Source organism: Pantherophis guttatus, chromosome 1 (genome assembly GCF_059756535.1).
Source record: "Pantherophis guttatus breed Tessera chromosome 1, ASM5975653v1, whole genome shotgun sequence".
NCBI classification, from domain to species: domain Eukaryota; kingdom Metazoa; phylum Chordata; class Lepidosauria; order Squamata; family Colubridae; genus Pantherophis; species Pantherophis guttatus.
Window position 1 is genome coordinate 329,930,544 of NC_142063.1, and position 20,914 is coordinate 329,951,457.

Consider the following 20,914-nt stretch of genomic DNA (forward strand, 5'->3'; position numbering starts at 1 on the left):
CCCAAGGTTCTTATTTAGATTTTTATCCTGTCTTTTATATATTTTGGTCAATTTAAGGCAGTGAATACAGGTAGTTCTCAATTTACAACAGTTCATTTAGTGACCAGTTACAACAGCATTGAAAAATGACCTATGATCATTTTTCACACAACTGTTGCAGCATCCCCATGGTCACGTGATCAAAATTCAGACACTTGGCAATTGGTTGATATTTATGACAGTTGCAGTGTCCTGGGATCATGTGATCACCTTTAGCAACTTTCTGATGAGCAAAGTCAATGGGGAACACAGGTTCACTTAACGTGTTGCTAACTTAACAACTGCAATGATTCACTTAACAACTGTGGCCAGAAAGGTAAAATGGAGCAAAACTCACTTAACAAATGTCTTGCTTAGCAACATAAATTTTGGGCTAAATTGTGGTTGTAAATTGAGGACTACCTGTGTACCTATTACTCCTGCTTTCTATTTTGCCCTCAATGAGGGCAAATGAGGTGGAGTGGGCTGAGAAGGAGTGACACATCCAAAGTCACCTGGACGGCTTTCATGCCCAAGGGAGGCCTAGAATTGACAGTTTCCTGCTTTCCAAGCCAGCATCTTAAACTATATTTCTTTTCTTTTTAATTTTTTTTAAAAAAAATATAATAATTCCATCTTCAATTAAACAGCGTGTCATCCGGGTACAAATATCTTTGTAAAATAATAATCAAAATTTACAACACTATTCATTACATTAACATTGATTCTATAATATTACACATATTTTCTTCTCTCTCTTAACGTATCTTCTCTATTTCACTAATCTTTTTATTTTGTTTCCCTGTTTCTAACTTCCGTTTTTGTTATCTAACCATTGATAAAATTAAGTCCCATGTCATATAATATTCAGTTTGTTCTTTCTCCTTAATTGCTAGCGTTAGTGAGTCTATTCATTTCTGCACATTCTAATATTTTCCTGATCACATTCTCCCCATCTGTGGGGATCTCTTCACTTTTCCAAGTTTGTGCAGATAGGACTCTAGCTGCATCCTTAAACTGTATTTCTTAATGATATATTTCCCCTTTGCAGGGACGGAGGGAGGAAAAACTTCCACAACTTCTTAGATTGACTTCTAACCGGAAAGCGGGGAAAAGAGTGAAAACCCGCCAAGCAACTTTTGAATACTCTATGGTCGCCCGCCGAAATGCACGCTGGGAGCTGTAGTTCTTGCAGTCTGAGGTAGCCAGGCAAGATCCGTTTAGCCGCTTAATTAAGCGACCGACGTTCCACTCGCCTCGCTGAAAGTAACCATGGCGGCGGCGGCGGCGGCGGCGGCTGTGTCGCCTGGTTTAGGAGACCATTGGTGGGCCGAACTGCCTCGCCATGTCGTGCTGAGTCGTCTGAAGGAGCAGGCCTCTGAAGCCGGGCCGGAGACGGAGCAAACCAGGCCAGCCCTCCCGAGGGATCTGATGTTTGGCATCGGGGGAGAACTCTTCCTGTGGGACCGCGAACGTGCCGCCTTTTGCGTCCTCGGCCTGAGGCACCTTGGCGACGACCCGGACAGCTTGGCCTCATACCAGGTGGGGCGTTTCTTGAGCGAGTCTCCTGGTTCTTAAGAGGGGGAAAGGCCAGAATGACGGAGGCTCCCCCTTCATAGCGAGGATGTCGATGATGCTCATTGTAAAAATTGCGTGCTGTAGGGGGGGCAAAAACCCCGTTCTCTTGGAAGGCTTGTTCCAATGGGGAAAAAAAAGGAAAAGATACTTTAAAAGAAAAAAAAACCCCTGCATACTTAGAACAGTAAATCTAGATCAGGGGTTTCCAACCTTGGCAACTTTAAGACTGGTGGACTTCAACTCCCAGAGTTACTCAGCCAGCTTTGCTGGCTGAGGAACTCTGGGAGTTGAAGTCCACCAGTCTTAAAGTTGCCAAGGTTGGAGACCCCTGATCTAAAAGAATTCCAGCTTCACCTTGCTGAAATGCTAGCGTTTTATTTCGTTTGTTGGAGCCATTCCTTTGCCTAGGAAGGAATAATATGCCTGTAAACTTTGTGCATCACCTGTGTGGAAGGAGCATTTTCCCCCCCACCCCACCTCCCTTAGGCTGTATTTACCTCATGCACACAGCCATATGCATAGGGAACATTTTTGCCCCTCCAATATTGAATGTGTAAATTTGGGTTGAATCAGAAAAGTTCAGTTTTCCCATGGGGAAAGATGAGGGCATTCAGTGAAGAAAAGTGTGTAGAAGTACAAGTGGCATCTGTAAGAGAACGCCGGACTACAACTGTTCTTGAACTTCTGTTTTGCCCCAAAGTTAATGTCCACTAAAACTTTATACAGATCCCTTAAATTATACTAAATATAGTTTTTATTTTATATCTGAGGTTGCAATTAACTTATTAATAATTAACTTATGTATACTGAGAGCATATACACCTAAGACAAATTCCTTATGTGTCCAATCACACTTGGCCAATAAAGAATTCTATTCTATTCTATTCTATTCTATTCTATTCTATTCTATTCTATTCTATTCTATTCTATTCTATTCTAATTTTTTAAAAAAACTTTTAATTGATTTTTAGCATTTAATGTCACATTCTCATAATGCAAATTCTGACTTGGTTCTTTTTTGCAATACTTTGATCTATTTATATTTATATAGCTGCCCATCTCACAAGAGAGTGACTCTGGGCAGCGTATAATACTTAAAGAAAACGAACAAATAGGTTTTAAAATGTTATTAAAAGCTATTAACAATTGCCCTTCCTTTGAACTTTGTTATGGGGGTGACTCATAAATTAGATGAAAAGTAGTATAAATATTGGTTAGTTGGTAGGTAGAATGGCTGAAGATGCATGAAAATAATCAGTCATGTGAATGCTTGATCTTGCCTGTAGTGTGAAGCAATATAGTTTCCAAACAGTCTTGTAATTTCTGTGAGATTTCCTGTAATTCTTTTATGTTCTTATTTTACATAATTTGGCAAGACAGAGAAGTGCAATTTAGTTTTTGCTAAACGGAGAATCCAAAGAGGTACATAAATAGAGACTAGTTACTAGTAATACTATGACTAAAAAGCTTCACTTTGTGTGAACACAGTTATTATGTTTTGTAGATTGTGGTTCATGACTTTGCACACTGTGGAAAGATACCCAATTTAAGTTTATTTAACAAATCATGATTAAGCAAACCAAGGCTTAGATTGGGGTATCAGTCTTATGCTAATGGGAGAAATGTCTCTAACTAATCAAATCTGTTTTTGTTTTCAGATTCTTCTCTGCATTAATTCACCCTTCTTTGAGGTGTATCAAACTGTTTTAAGTCCTATGCAGCAGCATGTGGCTCTCATAGGAACAAAAGGATTAATGGTGTTGGAGTTACCTAAACGTTGGGGAAAGAATTCTGAATTTGAAGGTGGAAAATCTACCATTAATTGTAGGTATGTAGAATTTCCATTCATCTTGATTATCAGCTTTAGAATCACCTAAGATGTAGTGGTGCCACTGGATATCAATTTGTTTGCCAAGGTTCTCCTGTCCAATATTGAAAGAGATCCTTTTCAGTTATGCAGATTCTTTAATAGCATCTCCAAGGGGACTCAAACTGACACGACTAGAGATGCAACAGTATAATCCATTCCCCTCCTAACATCACATACATATACAGAGACAGCGATTGGATTGTGTTGTTTTGGCCATTGTCTTTTTTGAGTCCTCCTGTGAACATTGCTGATTTGCATTATGAAAAGCAGTCGTTCAGACTGCTTCACAGGGATGACTGAGGGTTAGTGCGGATAACCCTTGTTAGGCTTGACCTTAAGTCCAGTTTTAGATATTTCAGAACCTGGAGTAGTGTATCCTATTTGTACTACATTTGCCTTGCTTTGTCTGGATCATCACTGGAAGTTTTGCTTTGGAAATGGTTCATCATCAGTTATAGCTATTTACAGTATGGAGGTAGATGCTAAAGATTTCAATGAAAAAGCAGGCGTGTACAAACATTTGGAGAAAATTTCTTATGAAAGTGTTCTGGAAAGCAGTTTGGGACTTGAGAGGGAACTTGAGATTGAGGTTGCAGGGAAAATTTTTAATAGGAGTTAACTGGGAAAGCAGTCAGAAAAATATCAAGCCATTCTAATTCTGTCTCTGACATAGCAGAGACATAGAATTAGCAGGTTGGCCTGAAAAAGTCAGTGGATAAATCTTTTCATAGCATAGTTATTGTAAACATGTAAGCTGCTGGTTAAAGCATTGGAACAGATGAATGAATGGTAGATCTTTTGTGGCTGAAATGCAGACATGTGTTTTTCAGCACCATACCTATTGCTGAAAGGTTCTTCACCAGTTCATCATCTCTGACCCTGAAGCATGCTGCTTGGTACCCCAGTGAGACTCTGGAGCCCCATGTTGTGCTATTAACATCCGACAACACAATAAGGTAACCTTTTCTTGCTCTGAATTGATTGCATTTAAGAGAGTTATAACTCCAAAGAAACAAAAACAGATCTCAACAAGGCCATCTCTGGTTTTGTATGGATACTTTTGCTGCTGCTGCCAACAAAAAAAAGCCCAACCTATATGGAAAATTATTTACCTTAATTGATATATACACTTACAGTTATTCAGTCTGAAGAAATAATCATGTGGGATGTTTTGTTGTTCATTAAAAATTTTCTTTGTTTAATAGGATTTATAGTTTGAGTTCACCACAGACACCTGTGAAAATGATAACTCTTTCAGATGCTGATGAGGAAACATTGAGACTTAATAAGGGGTAAGATTGAATCTTCCTCCTCTCTAGGCATGCTCAGCTATTGTTTGTTTGTCTGGAAACTGGATCTGTGTTTAGAGTCACAGCTGACTAAAGTCTCTGTCTGCCTTTTCTGCTTCAGGAGAACATATACAGCGTTGATAGGAGAGACTGCAGTGGCATTTGACTTTGGGCCTCTAGCAGTACTTCCTAAAAATGTAACTGGACAGAGAGAGAAAGAGGATGTGCTGGCATATCCTATGTATATCCTGTATGAAAACGGAGAGACGTTTCTGATCTACATTAATCTCTTGCGCAGGTAAAGACTTGGTTGAGAAAGTTCAGTTAGTGGCATTCAGTTTGCCTATACACTAGAGAATACATTTTCAAATATAGGAGGTTATAAAGGCACTGAGTGAAAAATAAAATGGTTTTAAAAGGCTGAATGGAAATAACTGTTTCTAAATAACGCATTCCATCTTCTGTCACTGGTATTGTGCCTCTAGCTATTCAGATGTTCTGTCATTGGGCTAACATTTAGGGCACTACAGTGAAACTGATGGAGTCAAGATGGTTTGCATGCAATGCAAGGGAAATACATGGAGGATGTTTCATGGTTATGAATAAAGCAACAATATTACGACACCTAGAAAGTGATTAATTACATCTGATTTGTTTAAAGAAAGAAGCATCTTAAGTATTTTCCAGTTGGTCCCTAGAAGTGCTTAGAGCTAAGTCACTTCTCTGAAGTGTGGCTCATGTGATTGCTTCCAGGAGTGACATTACATTAGATTTTTAAAAAATATACGATTTTTTTGTTCTCAGAATAAATATTAAATATGCGAGACCATGGAACATTTTTGGCTCCTGGTAGCTCAAGTAACTCAATTTTTGCAGCAAACAGTGAAAAGTTTCTTTTATAAAGCAATAAGTTTGGTTTATTTGGCAGGACAGTGATGATAAAAGTTAATGCTATTAAACAGCTTCCCACTCGTCTTGAAATTGTTATTCCAGCACCAGTAACCTTGGCAAGCTGCTGGGCCCATTGCCGATGTATCCTGCAGCTGAAGACAATTATGGCTACGATGCTTGTGCAGTTCTCTGCCTTCCCTGTGTTCCTAACATCCTAGTGATTGCTACTGAATCGGGGATGCTTTATCATTGTGTGGTACTAGAGGGAGAAGAAGATGATGAACAGATGGTATGTTACTGCTACCGTTTGCACTTTTGAGAAAAAGTGTTGATATATGGGAGGAATCTCTATTTCAGTGGTAAAACAAAATGTTCTGCATGCAGTAAGCTCTAACATTGTCCAGATGAAAGAATCAAATTTTAATCGATAGAACAGATCCATGCCTGAGCACCCCAAAAACAGCTTTTTCTTCCAGAAACAGTCTGGGCTAGAGGATGAAATGGCCTGAGTATAAATCCCTTAAAACATTTGTATATATTTTTAGGCATCTGACTGCAGTAGATTCATTTGCTGTATTTCCAGATTTCTTCTAGTGATCTTGCATATTAATTTGAGGTATAATAAACAGTGTGGTGTTACAATATAACCTAGTGACTGTGAGTAGCCAGCCCATAGGTTGCATATTGCTCCCCAGCTCTTTTCACTGCTGTAATTCAGTAATAAAATGGATGACTCAGTTTCATAATTTTGACATTTGGATGTCTTTCAGGGAGGCATTAGGATAATTTGAAAGCCCTCCTTCTGTCACCTCCTTTCTTAATATGTTCACCACAGGTTTAAATAATACCCTAAAGTCTGTGGGTGTGCCCCTTCTAGGGAAACTAGATAGAAGATTGAGAGACTGAGAAGTAGCTTCTGCCTTCGGCAGTGTTTTCCATCACTGCCTGTTATATTGCTGTGCAGACTTGACTTCAAACACAAACAGTTGGAAATGTATGCTCTCTACCCAAGAAATATGTTTTATCCTAACCATTCAAGAGACTGCTGGAAAGGGGAGAAGGTACCCTTGACAGACATTTAAACTGATTGATTACTGATTGAAGTTAAAGTGAGTGCCACTCAATGCAGTTCTGCTCCATGTCCATGGAATAATACTTCTAAGTCAGGGGTGTCAAACTCGATTTTATTGAGGGCCACATCAGGGTTGTGTTTGATCTCGGAGGGCTGGGGTGGGGCTTGTCCAGTGGGTGTGTCCAGAGCTCCATTTTCAATTGCAACAGCCTCCTGCAGCCCTCTGTCAGGGAAAGCGGAGCTCGGGTGGGCCGCGGCCTCCCTGGCCTTGCCCCCCTGTCCACGGATTGGATCTGGCCCACGGGGCTGCCCTGGAAACAGCAGCCCACAGTGCCTCTGCCAGCAAAAACGGGGCTCAGGAGGGCCGAGCTCCATTCCTAACCGGTTCAAGGTTGACTCAGCCTTCCAATCTTCTGAGATTGGCAAAATGAGGACCTAGATTGTTGGAAGCAACATATAAATAATGCTTATATTGTAAACTGCCCAGATAGTGCTGTAAAGTGCTAGACTATATGCTATTGCTATTAACCCAATGTGTCTCAAGGGAATCATGACTTGAAAAATGTTAATATAATCATTCCATTTTTCCCTGCAGTCTGTCAAATCTTGGGATTCCCGAACTGACCTTATTCCATCGCTCTATGTGTTTGAGTGTGTTGAATTGGAACTTGCTCTGAGACTAGCTTCCAGAGAAGGGGAAGAACCTATAGACTCAGATTTCTCCTGTCCAATGAAATTGCACAGAGGTAAGAACACGGGTCATTATGTCCCTTATATTTGTTCTCTTTCACCTTCTCCGTTTAATATCTGATAAACCTGCATTTTAGGGCATATAATAAAATATTTTTTTTAAAAAAAAAATACACATCTGGAAAGCTCGAGCATTGTACCAGGAGCAGGGAAGTTTAAAATCCTGATTAATTCTAATGTTGGCTGGATGACCTTATAGATAGAACAATTGAGACAATAAAATAAAAGGTGAGTTGCAAATGTGACCTTGAAATGGTATTCTTACATAACTTAATGTGGGCTTAGTTGAATACAGTAGATTGTTTAAGTAGAGAAGCAAAGCATTGTACTGTGAGTCTGAAAGAAGTACAGTATGTAAAGATATAAGGTAAATAACTATTTATAGTTTATGTTTTGAGCAGTAATGGCAAATAATCAGAGAGGCTAAAAATTTCCTATTCCAATTATATCAATTTTTTTAGATATGGTCAAAGCAAAATTGTTTCTATAAATCTCTTGCCCTATTTTTCAAGTTGTTTTACTATATAATCATGAGCAACTGAAGGATTGGGAGATGATGGAACTGCTTCATATAAGAAACCTGGCAAATTTCCATTTTTTTAAAAAAAACCTCATATCATCACGTACATGTGTGAAATCTGTCTTGTGTAAATTTGATCATCAATTAACACAAACCATGCTTATGTTTCTCAGATCCCAAATGCTCTTCTCGCTACCACTGCACACATGATGCTGGTGTACATAGTATTGGACTCCCTTGGATCAACAAACTACACAAATTCCTTGGTTCTGGTAAGTAACTTAGTCCCTCCTCGCTTGTAATTCGTTTTTTCTTAAAAATACACATTTAAGTTCTTGCCATTGCCTTCAGTTTAACATATATTAAAAAGGTAAGATATGAATGTGTTCATAACTAGCCTTCAAATTTGGTGGCTTCTACTCTTTGGAGTGCTCTCTCACTGATATTTGGGAAGCAAATACTGCTATATTTTCTAGCAGTATGTCTGCCTTGGATCAGACCTTTCTGTGAGAACACGTTTTTCCTAAATTTATTTTTTCCTCCCTTTTATAATGCATAGTTCATATATACCATAAATGCTTTTATGTTACAAATTTATTTTATTTCGTTTTTCTCTTTGTGTTTTAACACAGAAATATAAAAATATATCAAATGAATAGAGTAGTTTGTGGTGATATCTGAATCCTGCAAATTGGAATTGGTCTTGTGTATTAAATTTGTGGACTTGCTTTTCAGATGAAGAAGACAAAGACAGTTTGCAGGAGCTTGGGGCAGAACAGAAGTGCTTTGTGGAGCATATCCTGTGTACCAAGCCTCTACCATGCAGGTAGGAGCCAGTGTGGCTTCCACCTTTTCTCCCATCAATGTTCTTCATGCAGCTTATCTTTGGAGACCTTTGCTCAATAACTGTTACAGATAGTTGTAACATATGAAAGAGTCAAGAGTATGTTGGCTTTGTTAATAATTTTTATTTTATTTTAATTTATTTTATTTCGAATTTATATACGCTGAATTTATATACTCCCAAGGGACTCAGGGTGGTGTACAGCCAGATAAAAAACATACAATACAAACATTAAAAACAATTAAGAGAATATATATTAATTAATTTTGAACAATGTGTGTTTGGGATAGAGACTGGAAGGGGTGGGGGGTCACGTTTACTGCATTTACCTTGCTCAAGTAGAGTTGTATGTTATAGGAAAAATAATGTTCAAGAGAATCATTGTGAGTTGGATCTTTCATTTTATATATTTAAATGTCTTAGTTCCCAACTTTATACTCTTCAGATATGTTGGATTGTAACCTTCCTTATTCAGGCATGGAGAGTGATTGTGCTGATTAGGGATGATGAATGTTGTAATCGTGGTATATACCTGGCTACTTGAGATACTGTCTCATGTGGTATTTTTTCTTTTACTTTTAAGCATCCCAGAGTTATTGTGCTTATAAATTATATAAATAAATGATAAGCGTCCAAGAGCCATGGTGATCTGAGAATTGTATAAATTAGCAAATACAATCGTCAAACATTTGGTTAGGAAGGTTTGTGCTAGAAAAAAGGAAGGCAATAAGTCACTTCCAGGATTTGTGAACTGAACGTGCCTGGAATCCAGAAATAATCACCTAAATCTTTTTAAGAAGCAGGCAGTACATGTGGATTATACAGCCCATCCAGTTGGAGTTAAATAGCTTCCAATAGAGAGGAAGAAGCTTTTGCCTTTTAGTCTGAATATAGTAAAGATGGCTGTTCTTCTGCCACTAAGACTGCCAGAACTTTTAAAGAGAAATTTTGTTCCTGTAGACAACCTGCTGCAATCAGAGGGTTCTGGATTGTCTCAGATATTCTGGGCCCGACAATGGTTTGCATCACCAGGACCTATGAATGCATTACCAGGCCTCTTCTGTAAGTATGAAGCCATTTATAATCTATGCCCGAGTCATATTTACATTTACTTTATGTTTTCCACAAGTGAAAAACATTGCTGTTTACACGTGCAGTCATAGATTATAAATATATATTTATTTCCTCGGCTTTGCTTAAATTTTAGACCAGTATTTCTTAACCTTGGCAACTTTAAGACAGGAGGGCTTCAACTCCCAGAATTCCCATGTATGCTGGCTGAGGAATTCTGGGAGTTGAAGTCCCCCACTATAAAGTTTCCAAAATTGAGAAACACTGTTTTAGATTGAGGTGGCTTGTTCCACAAATCTTATCAAGGTTACCCACAGATTCAAATGCAGTATTAAACAGTTAAATCAACCTTAATCACTGCTTCACATTTAGAAGTACTCCTCAGATTACATATACTGGTTTCAGATTTTGGTTGACATGGATTTTTAGATTTCCTTGTTTCAATTACATTACCTTGTTCTTGAAAGCATATCTCTTTTTCCTTATATATCTGTTGTTTGGCTAACTCCTTTGTGATATGCTTGCTGGCACCAGCTCTCATTGAACTTGAATTCTTTTAAGTACTTCTGGAGACAATAACTTTTATATGCTCGGCTTTTGTTTAAAATATCTATGAAGTATAGTATTTTAGTGCAGGTCTGCAATGGTATCGGGTTTCCAACCTAGGCAGGGGGTTGGACTAGAAGACCTCCAAGGTCCATTATTCTTTCTGTTTTCCAAAATTCATGGCCTATAACCAATAGCTCAATAACTTTGTAGCCTGTTCAAAACAGAAGTAATGGGGCATCTCTGTTTCTTCCTGCAATAATGCAAATGGCAAATATACCGGTGTGTCTTTTTCCTGGTTTCCAGATTGATTCTATCTCATAGTAAAAGAACACTGTGTCTCCCAAACTAGGCTTAAGCATTTATCTTGCTGTGATTTCCTGGAAAAATCCAATCTGGAAGAAAAATAGATTTAAGAATGTTTTACTGGAGTGTGTGTTGGATGAAAAAGAAAGGGATGAATTTTTCTTCCCTTTCTCTTGCAGTTTTGTAGGCCCTGCTGTGCTTTTTGCCAGCATCTTAGCTACAGGGAGAAAAAGAAACCCCTCACCTTGATTTCTTTAATCTGTTCTCATAGAAAAGAGGGAAACTCTCCTTAGTGGGTTCTTCCTAGAAATATTAGCAGCAAGGTATAACATTGAGTAAGCCTCTCTTTCTGACATTTTCTGCATGAGAGTTATGGATAGGAAGGGCCAATGGCAATACAAGCCATTTTTTTTACAATGGTAGGAGGGTTATAAATATCCAAGGAACTTACTGAAAAGGAGAAAAAAGAAGGCAGAGAAGAATCGTTGATATTAATAGATGCCTGACATTTGTTTTGACAGTTCCGCAGTCCACCCAACGTGCCCTCCGCTTCTGTGCACCAAGGAAGAGCCACAGACGTCTACCACACCTCTCCGCATCCTAGCTGAATCACAGGACTCTTTTGAGAAACATATCCGGAACATCTTGTGTCGCACCTCTGCAAATCCATTGTTGCTGAAGTACAACATCTTTCTCTTTGTGGCAAACCAATTTCACATAAAGTGGATTTCTTGTTGTTGTTACTTTGCTGCTTTTCCTCACCGATGGGCTAAGATAGACCCTTTTCCATGCCTTGGGGAGAGCTTGTGTGTTGTTGCTTGTTCTTTATTTTGGCTGTTGATTCTCATTGCTGCAATTGGCAAACTGCATCTTGTTTGGAATGGACCACCAAACTTGATCTTTTCAGTGGACTCATAATCAGACTTTTCTTTTTCTGTCTGAAAATCTCCCATTCTGTATTTGGACGTTTTTGCATCTTTTCTGCTATTCCCCTAAATCTGTTGTTATTCTTTCATGCAAGGCTGGTAAGACATTCAGAGAATACAAGCCATCTTGCTGGTTCCCACTGAATTATTATGCTCGTAGAATAGTGTCTTCTGGTTAACTAGGGGATAGGGGAATTGATTAGGGAGCTTTATCAAATATTGATTTCAATATTCTTTGTTCTCTTTGAGTACTTTTGATGAGGTGCTCAATGTCTTTCTGTCTATCTATCTACCCTATTTTTTGAGTATAAGACACACTTCCCCCCCCCCCCAAAGAGGGTGGAAATGTTGGTGCATTTTATACACCAAATACAGCCATTTTTGGCCTCTTGAAGCCCCGCCCCGCTCGTCCATGGTGTGCAGGGTGCGCAGAGAGTTTGAGAGGCCTGCAGAATGCTCCTGGGGGCTGGGGAGGGCAAAAATGCCCCCGTTTTTGTGAAAACGGGCCCATTGTTTTTTTCAAAAACGGCGTTCTTGCCCTCCCCGGCCGCCAGAAGCACTCTGCAGGCCTCCCAAACCCTTTGTGCACCCTATTTTTCACAAAAATGGGCATTTGTGCCCTCCCCCAGCCCCCAGGAGCACTTTGCAGGCCTCCCAGACCCTCTGCACGCCCCGTTTTTAGCAAAAATGGTGTTTTTGCCCTCCCTGGCCCCAGGAGCACTCTGCAGGCCTCCCAAACCCTCTGCGTGCCCTGTTCTTTTGCAAAAACTGGGGGTGGGGGTGGGGGTCCAAAAAATATGTGTATCTATCATCTATTTCATACTTTTTAACTGCCCATCTCCCTCAGAGGAGATGTTTATATATATATGTTTGTCATGTAAATGCATCCTTTTCCAACCTTGGATGTCCCATGTTTGCTTTGTTTTGTTTTTGTAAAGAGCTGCAGATAAAGAGTCTTCCCCTCCCCCAGAAGAATGCCTTCAGCTTCTAAGCAGAGCCACACAAGTTTTCCGGGAAGAATATATTCTAAAACAGGACTTGGCTCGAGAAGAAATCCAGCGAAGGTAACAGTGGTTTTTTGTTTCTAAATTATAAAATCTAAAGTTATTTCATTTCATTTCAGCATTTTCTTACAGTGACTAAAATGAGGGTTTTTAGGTCTTAAGAGTCTGCTGCCCTAAACAAAATAGAGAATAATTCAAAGTGCCACTAATTTTTTTTATTGGATCCAATGTTTTAGAAAAGGGCACTTAAATGATTTGCAACATGTGTATAACAATATTTCTAAAAATGAACAATTCTGTCTGTATGTTATCAAAAAACTTCAGTAAAAGTCTAAAATTGAATTTTGAATCATCTTTTATTTACGGCCTGCCCTAGTTTTGATTTTCTGCTGACTTAAGTATAATACAACTGATAAACCTACACATTACTTTAAAAAATAATCTGTATTATTCTGAGAAAAGCATTTATTCTGCTTCCCCAGTGATTTATTTATCTAACACACTACAAATGAAAAGAAATCCCCTTTTCTCCACATTAACTACCCTGTTTCCCCCAAAATAAGACATCCCCTGATAATAAGCCCAATCGGGCTTTTGAGTGCATGGCAATAAGGCCAACACAGTATATCTAATGTTTCTACAGTTTTCTGTCCTTGGAATAGAAGAGTTAATACCATGTTTCCCCGAAAATAAGACCCTGTCTTATATTTTTTTGAACCCTGAAATAAGCACTTGGCCTTATTGCCATGCACTCAAAAGCCCGATTGGGCTTATTATCAGGGGATGTCTTATTTTGGGAACAGGATAGTCGTTTTTGAATAGTTTAATTTCCTTTAAATATTAAAGCCTTAGGTGTTTATCTTCTGCAATAGTGGTTAGAGGAAAACAAAATATGCAGATGGAGGCATTGTTTCCTGCCTAACCTTTAAATCTTTTCTCCGCCTCAGAGTGAAATTGCTGCGTGAACAGAAAAAAAAACAGCTGGACGATCTAAAGTGCTGTGGAGAAGAAAGGTAAAGACCAACCCATTTGTGAGCCATCCCTCCCATCTCCATCCCCCCTTTATTGATTTAAACCATGTAAATTTTATTTCTTAGCCAAAAAGAATCTTAGAATGACCTGTTATTTGAACAGGACAATATGTATTACTTTTAGGGCTTACAGTATAAATGACAGACAGGGGATTGGAGATGAATGTTAGGAGAAACAAGTTCAGCATGAGTTCTCACTGCTATCGGGAGTTCTTTGTCCATCTGCAACACAAGCCATTCATTTAACTGTATGGAATAGCTGCCACCAATGACAGTTATGAGAGATCCAAAATTGATTAATTTCAGGAGAAGAAACTTGTCTCATAGTTAGATGGAATGGTTTAGACTTTAGAGCAAAACCACACAAAGAATTATGATTTTTTTTGGTTCCAAGTACTGGATTGTCCCATGGAAGTAGCAAAAGTCAATGATACTGGCCTCCCGGGAGGTTACACGAGGCTGGCTCCAGGGGATTATAACTGCTTTTCTGAGTGAGGGTGCCTTTCCCGCCGCCTTGAAAGAGGCGGTGGTGAGACCCCTCCTCAAGAAGCCTTCCCTGGACCCGGTTGAATTAGCTAACTACCGTCCGGTCTCCAACCTTCGTTTTGTGGTGAAGGTTGTTGAGAGTGTGGTGGCACGACAACTGCCCGGGCACCTGGATGAAGCTATCTATCTAGACCCGTGCCAGTCGGGCTTCAAGCAGGGGCACAAGAACGGCATTGGTCGCGTTGGTGGATGATCTCTGGAGGGCTCGGGACAGGGGTTGCTCCTCTGTCCTAGTCCTATTAGATCTCTCAGCGGCTTTTGATACCATCGACCATGGTATCATGCTGCAGCGGTTGAGGGGGTTGGGAATAGGGGGCACCGTTCTGTGGTGGTTCTCCTCCTTCCTCTCCGACCGCTTGCAGTTCGTGTTGGCAGGGGGGCAGAGGTCGACCTCGAGGCGTCTCGCATGGGGAGTGCCACAAGGGTCGGTCCTCTCGCCGCTTCTGTTCAACATTTATGTGAAGCCACTGGGTGAGATCATCCGTGGTTTTGGGGTGAAGTGTCATCTGTACGCTGATGACACTCAGCTGTACATCTCCACCCCAGACCACCCCAACGATGCCCTTGATGTGATGTCTTGCTGCCTGGAGGCCGTGCGGGTCTGGATGGGGAGGAACAGGCTCAGACTCAACCCATCCAAGACCGAGTGGCTGTGGCTGCCGGCGTCCCGATATAGTCAGCAGGTGCCATCGCTGACTATTGGGGGTGAATCTTTGCCCCCCACAGAGAGGGCTCGCAATCTGGGTGTCCTCCTGGACGCACGGCTGTCTTTAGAAGAGCACATGATGTCCGTGGCCAGGGGGGCCTTTTATCAGGTTCGCCTGATCCGCCAGTTGCAGCCCTTTCTGGACCGGGACGCCTTGCGCACGGTCACTCATGCCCTTTTCACCTCCTGGCTGGACTATTGTAATGCTCTCTACATGGGGCTCCCCTTGAAGAGCACTCGGAGGCTCCAACTGGTCCAGAATGCGACCGCGCGGGTGGTTATGGGCGCAACTCGTTGTGCCTGTGTGACACCCCTCCTGCGCGAGCTGCACTGGCTCCCAGTGGTCTTCCGGGTGCGATTCAAGGTGCTGGTTACCACCTTTAAAGCGCTCCATGGCATAGGACCCCGGTATCTTCGAGACCGACTTCTGCCACCAGTAGCCTCCCACCGGCCAGTCCACTCCCACAGAGAGGGTCTCCTCAGGGTGCCATCAGCCAAGTTATGTCGGCTGGCGACACCCAGGGAGAGGGCCTTCTCGGTGGGAGCCCGAGCCCTGTGGAATGAACTGCCCCCGGAAATACGTAAGATCTCCGACCTCCAGGTGTTTCGTTGCGCATTGAAGACCCTGTTGTTCCGCCAGGCCGGGCTATCAACATAATGATTTTAAATTGGGGTATTTTAAATTTTTGGGGTTTTAAACCGGCCAAATCTATTTAATTATTTTAAATTTTAATCATTGTTGTGTCTTGTGAGTCCTTCGGGAGAAGGGCGGTATAGAAATAAAATTATTATTATATTATTATTATTATTATTATTATTATTATTATTATTATTATTATTATTATTAATATCCTCATACAGAAAGTATTTTAGATTCACACACATTCAATAGCTCGAATGGCTTGGGTTATAGCTGATTATGGAGATCTTCACATCATCCAGGTCATGGTTGTCCCAAAGGTGCTTTTCCAAAAGGCAATGAGTCATTCTTGGTGGGTTTTTTTCTTGAAAATGTTTCACTTCTCATCAAGAAATGGAACCGAAGAAGCTCCTTGGATGAGAAGTGAAACTTTTTCAAAGAAAAAAACCAAGGAAGTCCAGTTACTCTTTGGAAAAGTATCTTTGGGACTTGGGTTGTAGAGTTGCAAAAACCCATTTGTGCAAATTCACCTATCTTAGACTGGGAGAGCCAGGCATTATAGGGAGCAATTTGTATGATTACTGACCCAGGTTGCTGAATCTCAACCTCGTTACTTAATTAAACCATTTTCTGAGGTTGTAAAACTGAACTGTACACTAACCAGATTGTTCATGTTCAACTTGCTAAACTATGAAATAATCTAACCAAGGTTAACGTGAGCATGCATCTGCTGGGTGCAATATTCTAACCATTATCCATGCTGGCAAAGAATTGGAGGTTCATGGGAGGAAGCTTCTGTCTTAAGTTTCACATTAAACAAAGGAATGCATAGGGTAGAGGACAGGGGTGGATTCTACTTACCTTTACTACCGGTTCGCAACGGGGCCACTCGCACGCACGCTGTTTGCATGCGCAGAAGCATTTTGATGATGTCGGGGTCGGTGGGTGGGGCCTCCCGCCGGTTTTACTACTGGTTCTATAGAACCAGTGCAAACTGGGGGCAACCCACCACTGGTAGAGGACCTATTTCTTCTCCCACCCCAAGAATTGTAATTCCTATGAAGTAAGTTGTATACTAGCATTTAAGGAAGTCTTATGTTGCTCAGTCCAGACATAGGAGAAAACTTACTTTATTGAATTTATTGTGTTTGGACGGATGCTTTTGGACCTTTCCCTTTTTCCTCTTTAACATTACCAGGCCTAACATTTAGCTCCTTTTAGGTGAAACTTAAGTTAAGTTGTACATTCTGTATTTTAGTGCTCTTCTGGTTCCTCATAGATGCTGCTACTAGGGATCATGGAAGTTGATTTGCAATGAATGTATCCATTAGAAACTGAGCGAAATTACTCAAGGAATAAATACATTTTGTGTATTATAATGCTGTAATGTGTAAAAAAAACAAAGGTGTGCTGCTGTCCTGAAAATAACATTTTGTTTTCTCATAAAGGAAAAGCTTGAGGGAGATGGCAGAGCGTTTGGCTGACAAATATGAAGAAGCCAAAGAGAAACAAGAGGATATTGTGAACAGGTGGGGATATCTTACTAGAGGCTCTTCTGATTAGCTGAAGTAACTGCAATTATCTAACTTCTTGCCAAAGAAACTGTTGTAGAAGCCTAGTCATTAAACTGACTAAACTGAACTACTTTGTAAATTATAATACATATGTTAATAGAAGAAAGCCAAGAGCCTTGATAGTACAGTGGTTATGCACCCTGGTATTAACACAGCTGCCTGCAATTTACTGCTGGTTCGAATCTCTCCAAGGCTCAAGGTTGACTCAGCCTTCCATCCTTTCTAAGGTAGGTGAAATGAGGACCCAGTTTGTGGGGGCAATAAGCTGACTTTGTATAAATATACAAAAGGATGAAGGCTATTGCTTAACGCATTGTAAGCCGCCCTGAGTCTCCGGAGAAGGGTGGCATATAAATCAAATTAAAAAAAAAAAAAAAGTTTATGGAAAGGCAGTTTCAGGCTACACTCCTAGCAAAATGAAAATGGATAAGCAGTTTTACCTCTGGAACTGTTTCACTTAAATACCAGATAAACATACTGGGTTCACAGATTCTGCCAAGTCAAACCAAAGTCAATTATTGTCGTTTAGCTCAGTGAAAATGACTTTAGCTGTATTTAGCTTTTTAGAAAAAAAGGGGCTGCTAGTTTTCTAAAAATTACTTATTACTGTACTATTGCACCTCTTTTTTCCTTGTCAAACATCAAACAGCTAGAGTAACCAATAAGTCTGCTAATATTTAATTAGCAAAATGAAACTAATTTACTTTTCAACAAAAGTGTACATCACACCTAACCAAATAAACTAAAATCTACAAATAAATTTGAAAGGAATGGTTATATATTGTACAAGTGTAGCACCATTCTGAGAAGATATTTAGTTACGTAGTCTGAAAATGCATAGCAAATCTCCATCTCCACTGCCCCTTGTTAGAAACCTGACTTCTTTTTTTTTGTGGCTACAGGATGAAGAAAGTTCTCCGTAGTTTCCACTCACAGCTGCCTGTCCTTTCCGACAGTGAAAAGGATATGAAGAAGGAGCTACAAACAATACAAGAGCAACTGAGGCATTTAGGCAATGCTATCAAGCAGGCAAGTGGCTTCTCATTTCTAAAAATATACCTAGAAAAATAAAATGAGGGGTCCTTGGTGCTCTCTGAACTTGTTATTCTGCAGACATTTCACTACCTTAACTAGGTAACATCATCAGTGCTAGTAAGGAGTGCTGTTTGTTGTCAGTTTATATTCTGGTGAGCTGCCTGTCTGTGTGGGTGGGGGCGGTCTTAGGGATTCTTTGGTTGGGCTGTTTACTGATGGCTCTTTGGCAGTTTCTTGATTGGGGTATTGCTTTCTTGATTGGTGGTCTGAAGTTAACCTAGCAGTTAATCTATGCTGATCTGAGTGCTGATTACTGGTGGAAAGGTGGAGTCGTCTTTTTCCGTTTTGGGCTGGTGAATTATCTCTTTTGAAGATGTTAATGTCTATGTGTCTATTGAGGGCTGATTTGTCAGAGTACCAGGCTTCTAGAAAGTCCCTGGCATTTTTGGACTTTGCCTGGTCTAGGATTGTCACATTTTCCCAATTGAAACTATGGTTAAATCTGTCTATACGTTGTGAAATTAAAGGATTTTTGTCATGTCTTCTGACTGCCAGTTGGTGTTTATGGATGCATTCTGCCAGTCTTCTACCTGTGCATCCATACCAGGGGTGTCAAACTCACGTTGTCATGGTGTCATCACATGATATATTGTGACTTTTCCCCCCTTTGCTAAACCGGGCGTGGGTAGTGCATGACGCATTTGGCCCGCAGGCCATGAGTTTGACATCCCTGGTCTACATAGTGATTGTTGCAGTTCTTACATTGTTCTTACTGCAACAACGAAACAGGGAATTTCTAGAAGCCTGGCTCTCTGACAAATCAGCCACCAGTAATCAGATCTCAGATTAGCATAGATTAACTCCAAGCTTAACTTCAGACCAACAGTCAAGAAAGCAATACCTCAATCAAGAAACTGCCAAAGAGCCATCAGTATAAGCTGACAGCGAACAGCACTCCTTACTAGCACTGATGATGTTACCTAGTTAGGGTAATGAAACGTCTACACCCGGAGGCTCCAGTTGGTCCAGAATGCAGCCGCGCGGGGGTTATGGGAGCGACGGGGCACTCCCATGTGACACCTCTCCTGCGCGAGCTGCACTGGCTTCCTGTGGTCTTCCGGGTGCGCTTCAAGATGTTGGTGACCACCTTTAAAGCGCTCCATGGCTTAGGGCCAGGGTATCTATGAGACCGCCTTCTGCCACCAATAGCCTCCCACCGGCCAGTTCGCTCGCACAGAGAGGGCCTCCTCAGGGTGCCGTTGGCCAGACAATTGTCAGCTGGCGACCCCCAGGGGGAGAGCCTTCTCTGTGGCAGCACCTGCCCTCTGGAACAACCTACCCCCAGAGATACGCACGATACCAGACCTCCGGACTTTTTGTCGGGCCCTGAAAACACATTTCATCTAGCCGGGCTGGCTTGACCCCATCCTTGCGGTTTTAAATTTATAATTGGTTTTAACTGGGTTATTTTAAATTGATGGCCAAAATTATTTAATGTTTTTAAATTGCTTTTAAATTTTATATGTTGTGTTTTTACCATGGCTGTTCACCGCCCTGAGTCCTGTTGGAGAAGGGCAGTATACAAATTAAATAAATAAATAAACAAACAAACAAACAAAAACAAATAAATAAATAAAAACACGCTTAGAGAGCACCAACCCTGATTTACAAATATTCTCCTTTATGAGAACAATAAAAGTAACTTTTGAGGTGTTTCTCCATATTGATTCCCTGTACTCTAGGTTAAAATGAAAAAGGATTACCAGCAAAGAAAAATGGAGAAGGGAAATAGTCCACAGAAGCCGAGCATCAACCTCAGCACCTATCAGAGGAAATGTATCCAAGCTGTTCTGAAAGAGGAGTAAGTCAATTGCTTGCTGAACTGATTATTTTCTTGCATAATTAATATTTGACTAATAGCAAATGCATGCATGGTGCACAGACTTCCATCTTGGTTTAGTTTCTAGGCTGCTGACAGCTGCTATACTAAGGCTGTCTATAAGTGTTACATTTTGGTCAGAATTGTATAGGTCCTAAATATTAGTGTGTTTACCAGCTTTGTGAGAGTGACAGACAACCTCCCCCCACCCCCAACCAAAAAAAAAAAAAACATTTCCAGTAAGAGGAAGGCAATTTGTGAGCCTCTGTAGGTATTAAGTTATACATAAAAAATTACTGGACTAACCAAAATACATAAAATTTAAAGATTTAAATTACAAACTGTCTTTCTTACTACCCTTGCTCAATACTAACATAAAGAATTTTTTTTTTCTTTCAGAGGAGAACACATTCAGGAGATGGTGAAACAAATAAATGACATCAGGAATCATGTCACCTTTTAGTCATCAGACTAAGGACTTACATTTTTGGAATATTAAACGTAACCAGCTGCCTTTTTCCTAATTTATAAACTGAACTGTTTTTACAAAAAGAGCCACTATTAAATACTCGTTACTCATGATTGTAACGCATGTTGCAGCATTCTACAGAAGGTATGATGCTAAAGACATTTGACTTCCGCCCTTTTGATACTTCGTGGGGAAAAATAAGGCAACTTTGTACTTCTTGTGACTTCAACTTAAATATATGTTTGTGATAACACACTGTTCATTTCAAAATAAAAATCAATACAACCACTGTATATATCTTTCCGTATAGATCATCTTCTGAGCTAACTGTATGAACCCTTCTTAGCTC

General features: G+C 40.4%; 1 protein-coding gene across 1 annotated transcript; it reads left to right on the forward strand.

The window, feature by feature from the left end:
* Positions 1 to 1,173: 1,173 nt before the first annotated feature.
* Positions 1,174 to 20,858, forward strand: NUP88 (nucleoporin 88). The gene is made up of 17 exons (XM_034420895.2): positions 1,174 to 1,560; positions 3,255 to 3,424; positions 4,297 to 4,422; positions 4,672 to 4,758; positions 4,877 to 5,053; positions 5,749 to 5,935; positions 7,314 to 7,464; positions 8,162 to 8,260; positions 8,724 to 8,814; positions 9,793 to 9,894; positions 11,277 to 11,435; positions 12,620 to 12,745; positions 13,633 to 13,698; positions 17,057 to 17,137; positions 18,085 to 18,211; positions 19,960 to 20,078; positions 20,496 to 20,858. Exons 1-17 carry the CDS (start codon positions 1,291 to 1,293, stop codon positions 20,557 to 20,559), a joined length of 2,202 nt encoding a protein of 733 aa, XP_034276786.1. The 5' UTR covers positions 1,174 to 1,290; the 3' UTR covers positions 20,560 to 20,858.
* Positions 20,859 to 20,914: the final 56 nt, after the last annotated feature.

Excerpts from the sequence above, each read along its gene's own strand:
- NUP88 (XM_034420895.2), top strand. The coding sequence starts at position 1,291 with ATGGCGGCGGCGGCGGCGGCGGCGGCTGTGTCGCCTGGTTTAGGAGAC. Across the intron at positions 5,054-5,748 it reads TACATTAATCTCTTGCGCAG|CACCAGTAACCTTGGCAAGC; the intron begins GTAAAGACTTGG and ends TTGTTATTCCAG. Across the intron at positions 11,436-12,619 it reads GCAAATCCATTGTTGCTGAA|AGCTGCAGATAAAGAGTCTT; the intron begins GTACAACATCTT and ends GTTTTTGTAAAG.